This window comes from Schistocerca americana, chromosome 7 (genome assembly GCF_021461395.2).
Source record: "Schistocerca americana isolate TAMUIC-IGC-003095 chromosome 7, iqSchAmer2.1, whole genome shotgun sequence".
NCBI classification, from domain to species: domain Eukaryota; kingdom Metazoa; phylum Arthropoda; class Insecta; order Orthoptera; family Acrididae; genus Schistocerca; species Schistocerca americana.
The window spans coordinates 341,039,792-341,054,111 of record NC_060125.1 but is presented as its reverse complement, the minus strand read 5'-3'; the positions used below and the strand labels follow the sequence as shown (position 1 = coordinate 341,054,111).

The window sequence follows — 14,320 nt, the reverse complement described above, 5'->3', positions numbered from 1 at the left end:
ACCAGAACGTAGGGAACTAAAATTAGTGTGGTAGTCTATTACGTAAATTATGGCCGCAGACCTAAGGTACTACATGATTCTTTTATCGGTATCAAATTTCATAAAATGAACCGGCAAAGGATGTACTGAAGTGTATCAAGACCTACTGTATGTCTACCTGCCACGGAGCAGATAATGGGAAAGTTAAAATTGGTTTACAACTGTGCCATGTGCACTGCCCTAGCCACAGCAAACACAAGACAGGTAAAACGTTGCATCCTTCGCCCTCAGTGCCGATATCACCAGTGGCCGCTTGCTCTCTATGTAGGTCTAGAACTAGTAAGAAGGCATACTGAGAACACAGTTTTTAATGGCAGGTATACTTCCAGGAGTGCGTGACGGGGTTAAGGAATAAAACACCTTGGAGATGCTGCTCAGAGTAGCGAGTTGTAAGGTGGAGGAGAGAGAGTAGCGAGTGGCAGTACCTGTGACAGGCATGAGGGTGGAGCCCTGCTTCATGAGGGCGCCGTAGACGAACCAGACGCACGAGCTGAGCGGGAAGATGCGCGTGAGGCGCGCCGAGCCGGCGCAGAGTCGCACGCGCACCAGGATGATGAAGTAGATGGCGGGCCCCATCAGCACCACGGAGGCCAGCACCAGGTACCACACGGTGGCGTCGAACGGCGCCAGCAGGCCCGTGCCCGACGCCGACACCAGCGGCCGCTTCATCAGGAACACCCAGGGCGCCTCGGCCAGGCTCTCCGAGTGCTGCACCAGCTTGGCGTGCTGCGAGAACTGCGGCAGGTAGCCGACCGCCACGTCCACCTGCTGTCACACGCCAGTTCCGTTAGGCACCCTTCAACAGCAGCAGTTTCTCACAAAAACTAATGGATAGCTTGATCCAACCCTGCCCCAGCGGACAGGGGAACTGGGAAGAGACTGTCAGCTCTCTCGCAGGTGGGTGCAGCTGGGAGACGCTAGATTCACTTCGGTAGCACTTCTCCGTGACGTCACTATGACGTGTACATGTGCAGTTTCGACCAGACGTCTATCTAATTTCGTGGTTGTGAGTGCGGTGAGTCGCCCGTAGAACGGTCATCCATCTTGTGTTTACAAAGAGATATCACAGCAGTGAGCCTAGAGTCTCATGATTTCCCTTGCGAGCAGCCACCATCGATCTGAAATAATGTGGCTCATTGCTGTCTCCAGTACCTAATTATTTCTAACCATGAAAGTAATGTGTGGATAAAAAATTTTACCTTTTTAGGACGGATAGATTACATATTCGTTTGCTGTTGCGTCCATATTCCACTTTATATGGATTGATGACAGATGGGTTTTATAAACAGCTATTTTTACAAAGCCGATGATGCCCCAAAAGGGTGAAACGCGTGACTGACATTAAATAATTTCGCCACCAAGACTGTTTTTATTCTGAAATAACAAAGTTAGATTCCTTTCAGAAATGGCTTGCAAATACCCAATCATCGTGTGTGTGTGTACCTCATTAGTGTTAGAAAAATGAAACGGATTAATTGACAGCGTACCATTGGATATGTCCTATCTTTCCTCATCTTATTCGATTTGGCCTGTTTATTGACTTCGTTTTAATTGATTTGTTTATTCATTTGAGGACCATATGCGTAATTTTGTCTAGCTCAACTCCTCCAGAACAGGCCGTGAAGACTCAATGGTCCCGACAGTAAGGACCGGCCGCTGCGTCATCCTCAGCCCATAGGCGTCACTGGATGCGGATATGGAGGGACATGTGGTCAGCACACCGTTCTCCCGGCCGTATGTCAATTTCCGAGACCGGATGGTCACCCATCCAAGTGCTAGCCCAGAACGACAGCGCTTAACTTCGGTGATCTGAGGGGAACCGGTTTTACCACTGCGGCAAGGTCGTTGGCAATTTTGTCTAACTACCTATACAAAATTATACGTGCTTAGCACGCCAGAATAATAAAAGTAGTATTGTCATAACACTCTTCTGGAACCGTAAAAAGATTGTTAATATGCAGTAACGTTGTGACTGTGTTAGCCATTCTTGATCACGAATAAGAGCAGCAACTCATATCTTCAGTTGGTACATTCATTGCAATTTTTGAAACTACTCTTGCCTTTTCTTTCTCTGGAAGTGAGAACTTGCCAACTTCATATTCGTTATTTACATACCGTTATTATGTACTACAGAAAGTAATTAGCAGGGAACTTCTCCAATGATAAAAGTATGTTGGTTGCTTGAAGTGTGTTCTAATTTGTGCGAAAAATTACATTTCACTGCGATAATAATGAACGCCTTCCTCTGCATTTTTGAAAGTAAATGAAACAACGAGGGAAAACAAATCCAGCTACATTCCTGAAAGATATTCTTGTTTGGAAAAGAGGTCTCCTAAATAACTAGCTTGTAAATTTTCTTTTATACTTCATATACCTCTGAGACTAAGTCACCTTTTAATTCCTTTTCAAATATATCAGTCTTTTCGGTATTTTTTTTAATTTGAGTAGTACTTACATTGTTATACCCGATTATCAACCTATTGCGAACATTTACTGACATTTGCGTGTTTCATGCACAACCTAAATTACTGACAACTCACTCCTGGGAGAGAGCGCTCTTATCTGTACACAGCATCAAATATTATAGAACATTCCATACTTTCTTAAATTAATAAGATCTCAGAAGCTTTTAAAAAAAGCGAAGGGAAAAAATTTAAGTGTAGCAGAACGCAAACCAACACACCACCTAGATTCATTTTCGTATCCCGACATTCTAACCACTACACGATTATAGACACTTGCAGTGTGTCACTTAACTTTAAATTTAAACACTATGAAGACTTTATCTGCCATTACGTTAACAACTTATATTCAATTATAGCGAATCATACTAACAGCAATGCGCATTTAAAGCAGTCTATTTTCATAGGGTGCCAACGGCCTTACCACTATGGCAATACCGGCTCTCGTCAGATCACCGAAGCTAAGCGTTGCAGGGCTTGGCTAGCTCTTGGATGGGTGACCATACGGGTCTGCCGATCGCTGTTGGCAAGTGGGGGTGTGCCCCACCTTGTGAGGCCAATTGTAGAGCTACTTGATTTGGGAGTAACGGCATCGATCACGAAAGCTGCCAACGACCGAGAGAGTTATTTGCTGACCACATGTCCTTATGTATCCGTATCAGGTGACGCCTATCGGGTGAGGATGACACGGCGGTCGGTCGGTAACATTGGGCCTTCCGAGGCCTGGTCGGATGAAGGGGAGCACATTCATAGTATATCGAAATAGTTTAGTATCTGTCAAATGTGGCTTCTTCCACTACTCAGAATCAAATATGACCACAGAAGTCGACAGAAGTCACTGACAGTCGGAACTTGGCATGGACACGTCACAGGTACGTCACGGAGAAGTGTTCCCGGGGTAAATCTAGCACCTCTCGGCGCAGCTGCCTGCCTATATTGGATGCATTCTGCGTATGCGTAAACTACGCTACTGGCCATTAAAATTGCGCCGATCGGGGTGGCCGAGCGGTTCTAGGCGCTACAGTCTGGAACCGCGCTACCGCTATGGTCGCAGGTTCGAATCCTGCCTCGGGCATGGATGTGTGTGATGTCCTTAGGTTAGTTAGGTTTAAGTAGTTCTAAGTTCTAGGGCATTGATGACCCCGGAAGTTAAGTCTCATAGTGCTCAGAGCCATTTGAGCCATTAAAATTGCTACTCCAAGAGGAAATGCAGATGATAAACTTGTATTCATTGGACAAATATATTATACTGGAACTGACATGTGATTACATTTTCACGCAATTTGGGTGCATGGATCCTGAGAAATCAGTACCGAGAACAACCACCTCTGGCCGTAATAACGGCCTTGATACGCCTGGGTACCGAGTCAAACAGAGCTTGGATGGCGTGTTCAGGTACAGCTGCCTGGGCAGCATCAACACGATACCACAGTTCATCAAGAGTAGTGACTGGCGTATTGTGACGAGCCAGTTGCTCGGCCACCATTGACCAGACGTTTTCAATTGGTGAGAGATCTGGAGAATGTGCTGGCCAGGGCAGCAGTCGAACATTTTCTGTAAACCAGAAAGGCCCGTACAGGGCCTGCAACATGAGGCCGTGCATTATCCTGTTGAAATGTAGGGCGCAGGGATCGAATGAAGGGTAGAGCCACAGGTCGTAACACATCTGAAATGTAACGTCCACTGTTCAAAGTGCCGTCAATGCGAACAAGAGGTGACCGAGACATGTAACCAATGGCACCCCATATCATCACGCCGGGTGATACGCCATATGGCGATGACGAATACACGCTTCCAATGTGCGTTCACCGCGATGTCGCCAAACACGGATGCGACCATCATGATGCTGTAAACAGAACATGGATTCATCCGAAAAAAATGACGTTTTGCCATTCGTGCACCCAGGTTCATCGTTGAGTACACCATGGCAGGCGCTCCTGTCTGTGATGCAGCGTCAAGGGTAAACGCAGCCATGGTCTCCGAGCTGATAGTCAATGCTGCTGCAAACGTCGTCGAACTGTTCGTGCAGATGGTTGTTGTCTTGCAAACGTCCCCATCTGTTGACTCAGAGATCGAGACGCGGCTGCACGATCCGTTGCAGCCATGCTGATAAGATGCCTGTCATCTCGACTGCTAGTGTTACGAGGCCGTTGGGATCCAGCACGGCGTTCCGTATTACCCTCCTGAACCTACCGATTCCATATTCTGCTAACAGTCATTGGATTTCGACCAACGCGAGCAGCAATGTCGCTATAAGATTAACCGCAACCGCGATAGGCTGCAATGCGACCTTTATCAAAGTCGGAAACGTGATGGTACGCATTTCTCCTCCTTACACGAGGCATCACAACAACATTTCACCAGGCAACGCCGGTCAACTGCTGTTTGTGTATGAGAAATCGGTTGGAAACTTTCCTCATGTCAGCACGTTGTAGGTGTCGCCACCGGCGGCAACCTTGTGTGAATGCTCTGAAAAGCTAATCATTTGCATTTCACAGCATCTTCTTCCTGTCGGTTAAATTTCGCGTCTGTAGCACGTCATCTTCGTGGTGTGGCAATTTTAACGGCCAGTAGTGTATTTGCCCACCTCTGTCAGGATGTATGATACCCAGGACTGTACGGTCGCGAGTGCTAGATACTCAAACTGAAACAGCCTAATAGAATCTTCTCCTAAACCCCCAGGTAGAAGAGTTCCATGCAGGGTCTCATTAACGCAGAGGCTATTTAGATTACAGCCTTCGGACTGTCGCATTAAGACTTAAATTAAAAATAAAGTCTTCGTGTTAATACTGCAGTGCATGCCCCTTATATTAGTACAAGGCTTAGATCTAATTATTTTGTATGGGATTCTTCGGCTGAATCGCTAAGAAGGTCTAAGGCTTCTCTCCAGTTACTCATCAGCCAGTCTGGTGTGGCAGTAGAAGATAGAAAAAGGGAAGCAGAAGTCTAAATTTCAAGTTCATGCAGGTGAATTGTAGAAACTTACCGTTATTTCACCATCGCACAGACTCCTGTGTGGAGGACATAGTAATAGGCGTACCTGGCATAGAGAAACAACTGAAAGAGTTGAAAGTAAATATGTCTCTAGGTCCAATTTGGTTTTATAAAGAGTACTCTACAGCACTGGTTCCCTACTCAGCTTGCATTTATCCCGAATCTTTCGTCCGAAGCAAAGCTCCAAGCGACTGGAAGAGAGCGCAGGTGGCACATACGTGTAAGAAGGGTGAAACCACGGACCTACAGAATTTCGGACCAATATCCTTCATATCGTTTTGCTGCAGGATTCTTGAACAAATTCTCTGCTCGAATATAATAAATTTTCTCGATACGGAAACGCTTCTGTCCACGAATCAGCACGGTGTTAGTAAGCATCGTTCGCGCGAAACTCAACTTGCCCTTTCTCACATGATATCCTGCGAACTATGGATAAAGGGCAACGAGCAGCTTCGAAGTTCCTAGATTTTCGAAAAGCATTTGACACGGTGCCCTAATGCAGACTGTTAACGAAGGTACGAGCATACGGAAAAGGTTGCCAGATATGTAAATGGTTCGATGACTTCTTAAGTAACAGAACCCATTAAGTTGTCCTCGACGACGAGTATTCATCAGCGGCAAAGAGTATGGATAGGTGTGCGCCAGGGAAGTGTGATAGGACTGCTGTAATTTTTTTATATACACGATTTATCTGGTAGACAGGATAAACAGCAGTCTAGGGATGTTTGCTGATGTTGCCGTGTGGCCGAGCGGTTCTAGGCGCTACAATTTGGAACCGCGCGACCGCTACGGTCGCAGGTTCAAATCCTGCCTCGGGCATGGATGTGTGTGATGTCCTTAGGTTAGTTAGGTTTAAGTAGCTCTAAGTTCTAGGGGACTGATGACCTCAGAAGTTAAGTCCCATAGTGCTCAGAGCCATTTGAACATTCAGACACCTCAATGAAAATTGTTCCCAGCACATTTCAAGCCATCATATTGAGCTCCAGTATTAGGTGTCCGGATACTTCTGAACAGATAGTGTATTGAATCAGTGTCTGCTCTGCACAACACCTGCATCAAATTTTTCAGTGGTACCCAGTCAAACGCGTTGCACTTCAGTTGTCAAAACCACTAATACTTATAAAATATGAGTTCCAAATTCGTGGAAAGGCGGTTTCTTACATCCCTGATCTACAAATGTTACTAAATTAAAGTCCCACGTCGCTTTTTTCTGCCTGTGTGTGATTTCTAATCTCAGGAACTATGTGTTGATTTTGAGACAGTTAATTAAGGGGCAGACCGATTCACGAGGAATGTTTTTGTATAGTATTGAAGATCGTGTAATATATGTACTGTTATCTGTCCCAGAGCCATAAATATTATAGAAATGTATGTCTGTATATTCCACATCTCCTCCTAAACCTCCGAACCAATTACAACCAAACTTGGTACACACATCCCTTATTATCAGGCGACAGTCGCTGTGGGGGTAAGAATCACCTACCTATCACAGTTCAGGAGATGTGACGTCATAAACAACCAGATGCATTAAAAACGTATGCATCTTGCACTTAGTTTACATTTATTACTCCTTTCCTGTTAACTCTATTCACAACCGATTTCGCACATTGTCCATATATGCCGTCGAATATACCTACACACATACATCATTCTACGACACATAGTTCAAGAGCTACGGCGTCATAAACACAGAGACGCGTGAAAGAATGGCCGCATCTTGCTTGAAGTTTTAGTACATTTATTCTTTACTACTAAGACACTTCTGCAGTCGAGTCGGCTTAAGGTAATCTCTGACACCTGGCAGCGCTTTTGACAGCTTTCAACCGTGATCATCATATACCGAGCCCACTGCAGGACTAGTGAAGGGCGGGGAAATACATACATGCAGTCACATGCAGGCTGAATCAAAAAGTCTGAATGGCACGGGGTTTTCCCTATTGTTGCTGCACACTGCTGGCAGGCGTAAAAATTAAGCGCCACTCACGTCAGACATTTTCAAGTTGTGTTGTGGCAGTAGTCAAGTGAGGTTTGTTTTCAATGTGTTTTATGTAATTTTCTGTCAGCTGTAGGTAGGTGGTAGGTGGTACCATAAGTTTCTTTAATGTAATGTTCTGCATATCAACTACTGGTCCTAGATGCAACCTCCTGTTTAATTGTAGATTTATCTCGATATTTGACCTAGAACACGAGTTCTGCTTAGGTTAGTCATTGAATTCACTTTGGGGTATCGGCACAGGACTCTTCAAGTACGTGGCATTTCACCCTTGATAATAAAATCTCTCAAGTAAAGGTGAATCACTTGGAGCAATATGTGGTTGTTCCATCAATGACTGGTCCAATGAGTCATTATTTTTCGAATGGATCCAGCATTTCCAGAAGAATGTAAAATCGCCTTTTGATGACCCAGTACTGCTGATTTTAGATAATCCCAGCAACCACATTTCACGTGATATTTTTCAATTTCCTAAAAAATATCTATTGTCATGGCAACCATTTCTCCACACTCTTCTTACAAGCTTCAGTCACTAGATGTTCAACTATTGAAATCAGCCTTAAATGAAGGGTATGAATTGTATATGAAGACAAGGGTGTATGAAAAAATTACACCTTATGAATTACCTGAACCTTTTAATAACGCATATATGAAACTTGTTAATATGGACAAATAACATTCGTGGCTTAAGACATGTGGCATTTGTCCTTTCAATCCAGACAAATTTTAATGTATTCGTTTAGAACAATATGAGACCTTCAGAGACATCGGCCTTGAAGACCTCCCGAATGCAACAAATGGAAATGAGGTGGTTGCTTCTACAAAGAAACCAGATTTCCCAGAAAGGAGTCACGAACAGTTTTCTGAAATCATCAGCAGGAGAAGAGGTTCCACTTTTGGAAACTAAAAGTTCAGGTTTCAAGCACGTTAGTTCATCTGACATATCACCTACCCCAAACTAAAAAAAGTTATTCCTAAGGCAAAACGAGCTAATGGAAAGCGTAAGGGAAAGTCACTGATCATTACAGCAACCCCAGACATGGAACAACTACAACTGGAGCTCTCAATAAGGAAAGGAAAAGAAGCTATGAAAAAGGAAGTTGAAGAAAACAAGAAAAGAAAACTTAAAGACGAAGAAGATAAATGTACAATTCTACAACTTTAGAAAGGCTAAAAGAAGAAGCCGTCGCCTTACATTAAACTAGAAAATGAAAGAAGCAGTAAAGATGACCTAAATCTCTACTTAAAGGTCATTTGTGATGACAATGAAATAGCTGATGCTGATCCAATGGCGTTTTCAGAGGATGTGGTTTTGTTTGTGGAGAGTGTGGGAAAGATGGATAACTATTTTAGAGATGTGTTTCGTGAAGTAGATGCAGCAATGAAGAATGTAGCATCTGGAACAGTCCATAAGATTACAAGTGTGATGTTTGCTATACAAGAAAATGAACTCTTTTCATGCCCATAAAAACTAAAAATGATTACAATAAAATACTACAGAACATAATTATTTTGTTCATTAATGTATTGTTTAGTATATGTAATTAATAAACTAATAAAAATAATGTTCATTTTTATGCAATGTTTGTTTTGCATGTTGTTACCCTACACCACTCATGTCATCACCCTAAGGGGTAATATGATGTGTCATGCAGCTTAACTTGCTGTGACAGTGCGAGAGAGAGAGAGAGAGAGACAAAGATATTGTTTATTACTATGTGGCGGTCAGCGCTCACATAATTATTCTTAGGAGATAGAGCTTTTGTTCTTCTTAAGAGTAAAAATTTTAAGAGAGGAGAGCCTTTCTTGTGACGTAAAATTCGACGCCATTGCGAGTTTTTGATTCACATTGTAAAATGTAAGTGTATATGGAAGGAAATTAGTTAATAGAACAATAAAATATTGTTCATTTCAAGAAGGTACGTGCTATTATACACCCAACGATATACTTCTATTGTGATTTACTAATAAACACCAGCTTGAGAACAGTTCCGACGGGAGCGTTCAGTTCTAGTGAAATAGTTCGATGTTTTCTTCGGAAAAGAAGTCACTTCATGGATCATTCAAATCCACAATAGTACTTGAACATTTCTCAGAACTGAAAGCAATCTGATTGCTATGCAACAGAGCCCCGAAGAATATTTCTCCGTACTTTGGTTACCACTTTCAGCCCAACACGGTATTTGCAGCATCTGGAGCAGATTTCTACAACAGCGGAAGCGTGTAATCGCTATCAGTTTCACACATCGCCCTGTGTACGCTGTATGTATTTACCCACAACAGTGAACGTACAAATAAAAGTTTTTCTTTTTTTTCAAAGGAGTCTTTATATATGTCTACCGTTAGACAGGACACGATCCTGATACAACACTCATGGTGAACCTGCAATGTAACTATGTTAGTAATTTAGTAATTAATGTTTCATTGTGTGTATCTAGGTCTAGTTTTATTGAGTAACTACACTATGGTCCTTTGTATGTTTCGTGCTAACGGAACGTGCGGGAGTATCTTGTGAACAGAACGAGTACGCCGTCCCAGCAGCCGAGCAGAAACATCAAAAAGCCCAGAACATTTGAATTACTAGCTTTCTTGAGCATTTATGCATTGTAGTGACCTGTCATGTATTAATTTTCTAAGTATAAATATTGTTGCTACGTTACTTTTACTAGAATTCCAGTATTTCAGTAGATATAGTAAGACAATATTTTATGTGTTATCTATGTACTGTGTTTGTGTCACATTGTAAAGTGTACATTAACAGCATTAGGACATTAACGTTTTTTGCGTGTGTAAAATTTAATAGTCACTTTTGTAGGACTTATTTAGAGGAGAAACTGTCAATTGCTTATTTACATGGTGATAACTAGATCTATGTTCAAAGCCAATAAGCAAGCACGCATCACAATGCCACAAAATGAATTAAATAGTGTGAATGCGTCGTCAACTAGTGCCACAGAATTTCATACCGCCGTAGTTAGCGATATGTCGATTACGGCTGAGCAACCAGCAGTAATTAATGCGCTCACGCCGTCGACACAAACGGTTGCTAGTTCCGACATTCATATGTCGAAAGAAGTCCAGAGAAATATGCAGCAACCAACAAACAACATGAATTTCATCTCTGACACAGACGCGTGCGAAAACGAAATGACTGTACCGAAAATTGTGTCGGTACAATCCTCATTAAGCCCAGTGCAATCCTCAATTGCTGAGAATACCGATTTGTTATCCCAGCTGATGTCAAGTTTGACTGTCATAACACAAGGGATTAAAGCATTGGAAAACACACAATCAACGTTTGCAAACGATATGAATCGCAGATTCCAGGCATTGGAAACCACGCAATCCACGTTTGCAAATGACATGAATCGTAGATTCCAAGTATTGGAGAGTGCGCAATTTAATTTGGCTCAGGAGCAATTTAATAACTAAAAGAAATAAATGATAAGATTACTGAAAAATTCCAGAGTTTGGAAAGAAAGCAGAGTCACTTGATTGCCAGTCAGGCACAACACATAGTTACACAAGAACAACAGTATCAGGAATTAACAAACAAATACAAAGACATCTTATGTCGTCAAGATAAACTACATCATCAAGTGCAAGAAGTTATTCATGTACAGAACACTACTGCGCAAGACGTGAATACAATTAAGCACGATAACGAGCAAGCTGTCATTGAGCTTACTCGGAGGATAGACACTCTCAGTCTCGAAGGCGAGAAACACATAGAGAAACTTTTCAATGAGCATGAGATCGCATTCTCTAAGGACATTGAGGACTGGGCGAAAGAGCAAACCGAGACAGTGCGAAATTATGTTGACAAAACCTTGAAAGAAACGGTTTCTAACGTGCAAGTTAACAATGAAGCTGCACAAGAACAACTTAAAGCAGAAGTTAAAGAGATTAAGGAGAATATAGGAGATGAATTTCCTGCTTGGAAAGCAAGGATAGAAATTACGTTAAAAGCATGCCAGCAGGGTCTAGTTAATATTAGAGGGGCATATACTACTTGCAGTTTATCAAAAGCAGACATTATTCCTGATGAAACCAGTGAAACCGAATCCATGCAACAATATCCATGTATTGGTGCATATTCAATTAATCAACCAGAAACAAATTATCGAGATTATCATTCACCGCGAAGTAGCCACCAGAATACACCTGTGACTATGAATGAAGAAAAAATGCTTAAATATCGTCAATTCCAGATATTTATTCCCGAAAGGAAGTCGATCAATCCCGTGGTATTTATCAAGCAATTCAAAGGGATATTGCCGCGAATATGGACTGAGCAACAAAAAATTATGTACGTTGCAGAATTCATACATGGAGATGGATCGATGTAGGCGTCAGAAGCATCCGATTGGTGTCAAGATTATGACCAATTTGAACGCGCTTTCTTGCACAAATACTGGAATAAGGGAGTACAAGAAAGACTACATAAGGAAGTTTTTGACCCACAACCTTTTTCTTTCAAAAATGGATCTTCAAGAAAGTATTTCGAGAAGTATATAAATAAGAAACAAATACTGGAATGAACCAATCCCGACGCAGGATATCATTCGAATATTAAAGGGCAAACTTCCACTTGAAGTTAAGGAAAAACTTCTACATGTGCCTGAACAACATGTGGAAGTTTTTCTAGCCACATTGGATTCAATAGACATTCTGTTCGAAGAATCACGTGTGCGCTATAACCAACCAAGTTACCAAACTAACAAATACAATAGTAACAACAAACAGTATGGAAACAAATCTTTTGCACACAATTCGCCAAACCCACAGGTGAATTATTTCCAGAAAAACGTGAAATATGGTAACGAAAATCCAGACCAGTGTAATCATGACCAACAATGTGAACAAACATATAAACGGAAATGGAGGAAGAATAATAAGAAGAGGAAAGGATGCTATCAAGAAGGGAATTATCAGCAAAAACGCCGATATCAGCAACCAACCCAAGAATATCACAACCAACCACAAACTTCAGGTTGGGTACCAAATGCTAATGCAAATGAATGGAGAAATCAACCACCAATAATAACTGACGTAACGGAGCAGACATCTAATAATGGACAATCGTCAAACTAAACTCGAGTTTCAGAAGCCGCGACGGTGCAGTCGAGGAAGTTTGGAGGGGCGAAAATTTAAGCGTCAATTTTTTTCTGTACAATGATGGTAGATTATTAATAGAAGAACTTCAGCAGGATATGATGCCTTGTCAAGAGGAACATATCACTGAACCTGTTGCGAAAATTCAGGCGGCAGTTGAAGGCATTACTGTGCAAGTTACTTTAGATACAGGAGCAGCAGTAAATGTCGTTTCTGAGAAGTTATTTCAAAGAATACTTCAGAAAGCAAATCCACCGATTTTTCCTGTTCAATGTTGTAGAATTGTGGGTCCTACTGGTCATAAGTCTTCTCAGGTTAAAGTGCAGACTCAACTCCAGTTAGATATAGGAAATGTAGCTATAAATTGCACGTTCCTTGTAATAGAAAAATTGGTTGAGGACTGTATCCTGGGTATAGATGAATTTAGAGAGAGAAATTGGCATATCGATTTTTTTCTAGGCCGTGCCAGTTTTACAATAATGGATCAGAAACATCAAGTGAATCTTCTCAGGGAATATAGCGCCCATGGAAAGTATTGTCAGGGACGAAAGCTGCAAATAAAGTGGATACATAGCAAACCGGTACTGTATTACCAAATTAATTACTTGCAACCAGTTTTAAACCCTGAAGATATGGTATATGAAAAGGTGCAAGAACCTGAATATTTGCAACAACACCAAAGAAAGCAATTATATGATCTTCTACAGGAATATCATGAAGTCTTTCAAGAAAGACCTGGTGTAATCAAGGAATACACATGCCATTTAGATGTGATACCACACCAAGTTTTCTGCCGTATTTTTTATCCAGTACCGTGGCACCAACGAAAGGCAGTTGATGCGGAAATCCACCAGATGCTTGAATGGGATCTGATCGAACCTTCGACGAGTCCATACTGTTGTCCGTTTCATGTTGTCTCGAAAAAGGGAGGAAAAGTTCGTCTCGTGCTAGACGCACGGCAGATAAATAAGATTATCGTGCCCGTGCGAACTCATCCGGAAAATGTCGATGAGCTAATTCAAAAGTTCGAGGGGATAAAATATTGATCTGAGAAGTTCATTTTGGCAGGTGGCTCTAGACGAACCATCAAAAAATTACACCGCGTTTGTACATGCAGGTACAAGCTATCAATATAAGGTTTTACCTTTCGGGCTAAACGTGAGCTCAGGAGTTTTTATAAATGCTCTAGATTACGCATTGGGACCTGCACTTCGAAGCAATTTAACTTTGTTTGTGGACGACATGCTCATAGCTACGACCACATGGAAGGAGCACGTTGATTTATTGAGAAGAGTGTTAGAACGTTTCAAGTAAGCAGGCATAACCGCAAACCTGCAAAAGTCCCATTTTGCTCGAGATAAAATCAAATTTTTGGGTCATCTTATAAATGGAAAAGGCATCTTACCGGACTCCGAGAAACTAAAGGCAATCAAAAACTTTGCAGTTCCAACAACAAAAAGGCAATTAAAGGGCTTCCTCGGAGTTGTCTCTTTTTTCAGGCGTTTCATTCACGACCACTCTATTAATACAGCTTGTTGCGCAAAAATACTCCGTGGGTGTGGACGCAACAATGTCAGAATGCATTTGAAGCCATAAAATATGCCTCAGTCAATTCACAAATATTATATTATCCAGATATGAGCCAAGAATTCGGTTTAGTGGCAGATGCTTCGGAAATTGGAATAGGTTCATGCGTCTTCCAAGTAAAGATGATAGA

The 14,320-nt window shown here is 41.9% G+C and overlaps 1 protein-coding gene across 1 annotated transcript in view; it reads right to left on the bottom strand.

Annotated features, from left to right (window-relative positions):
* The window catches only part of LOC124622407 (ionotropic receptor 93a), a 172,890-nt gene that overhangs the window by 111,920 nt on the left and 46,650 nt on the right, over window positions 1-14,320 (bottom strand). The window contains exon 5 of the mRNA XM_047148095.1: window positions 465-807. Within this exon, the coding sequence (XP_047004051.1) occupies window positions 465-807 (343 nt within the window). The remainder of the gene's footprint in view (window positions 1-464; window positions 808-14,320) is intronic.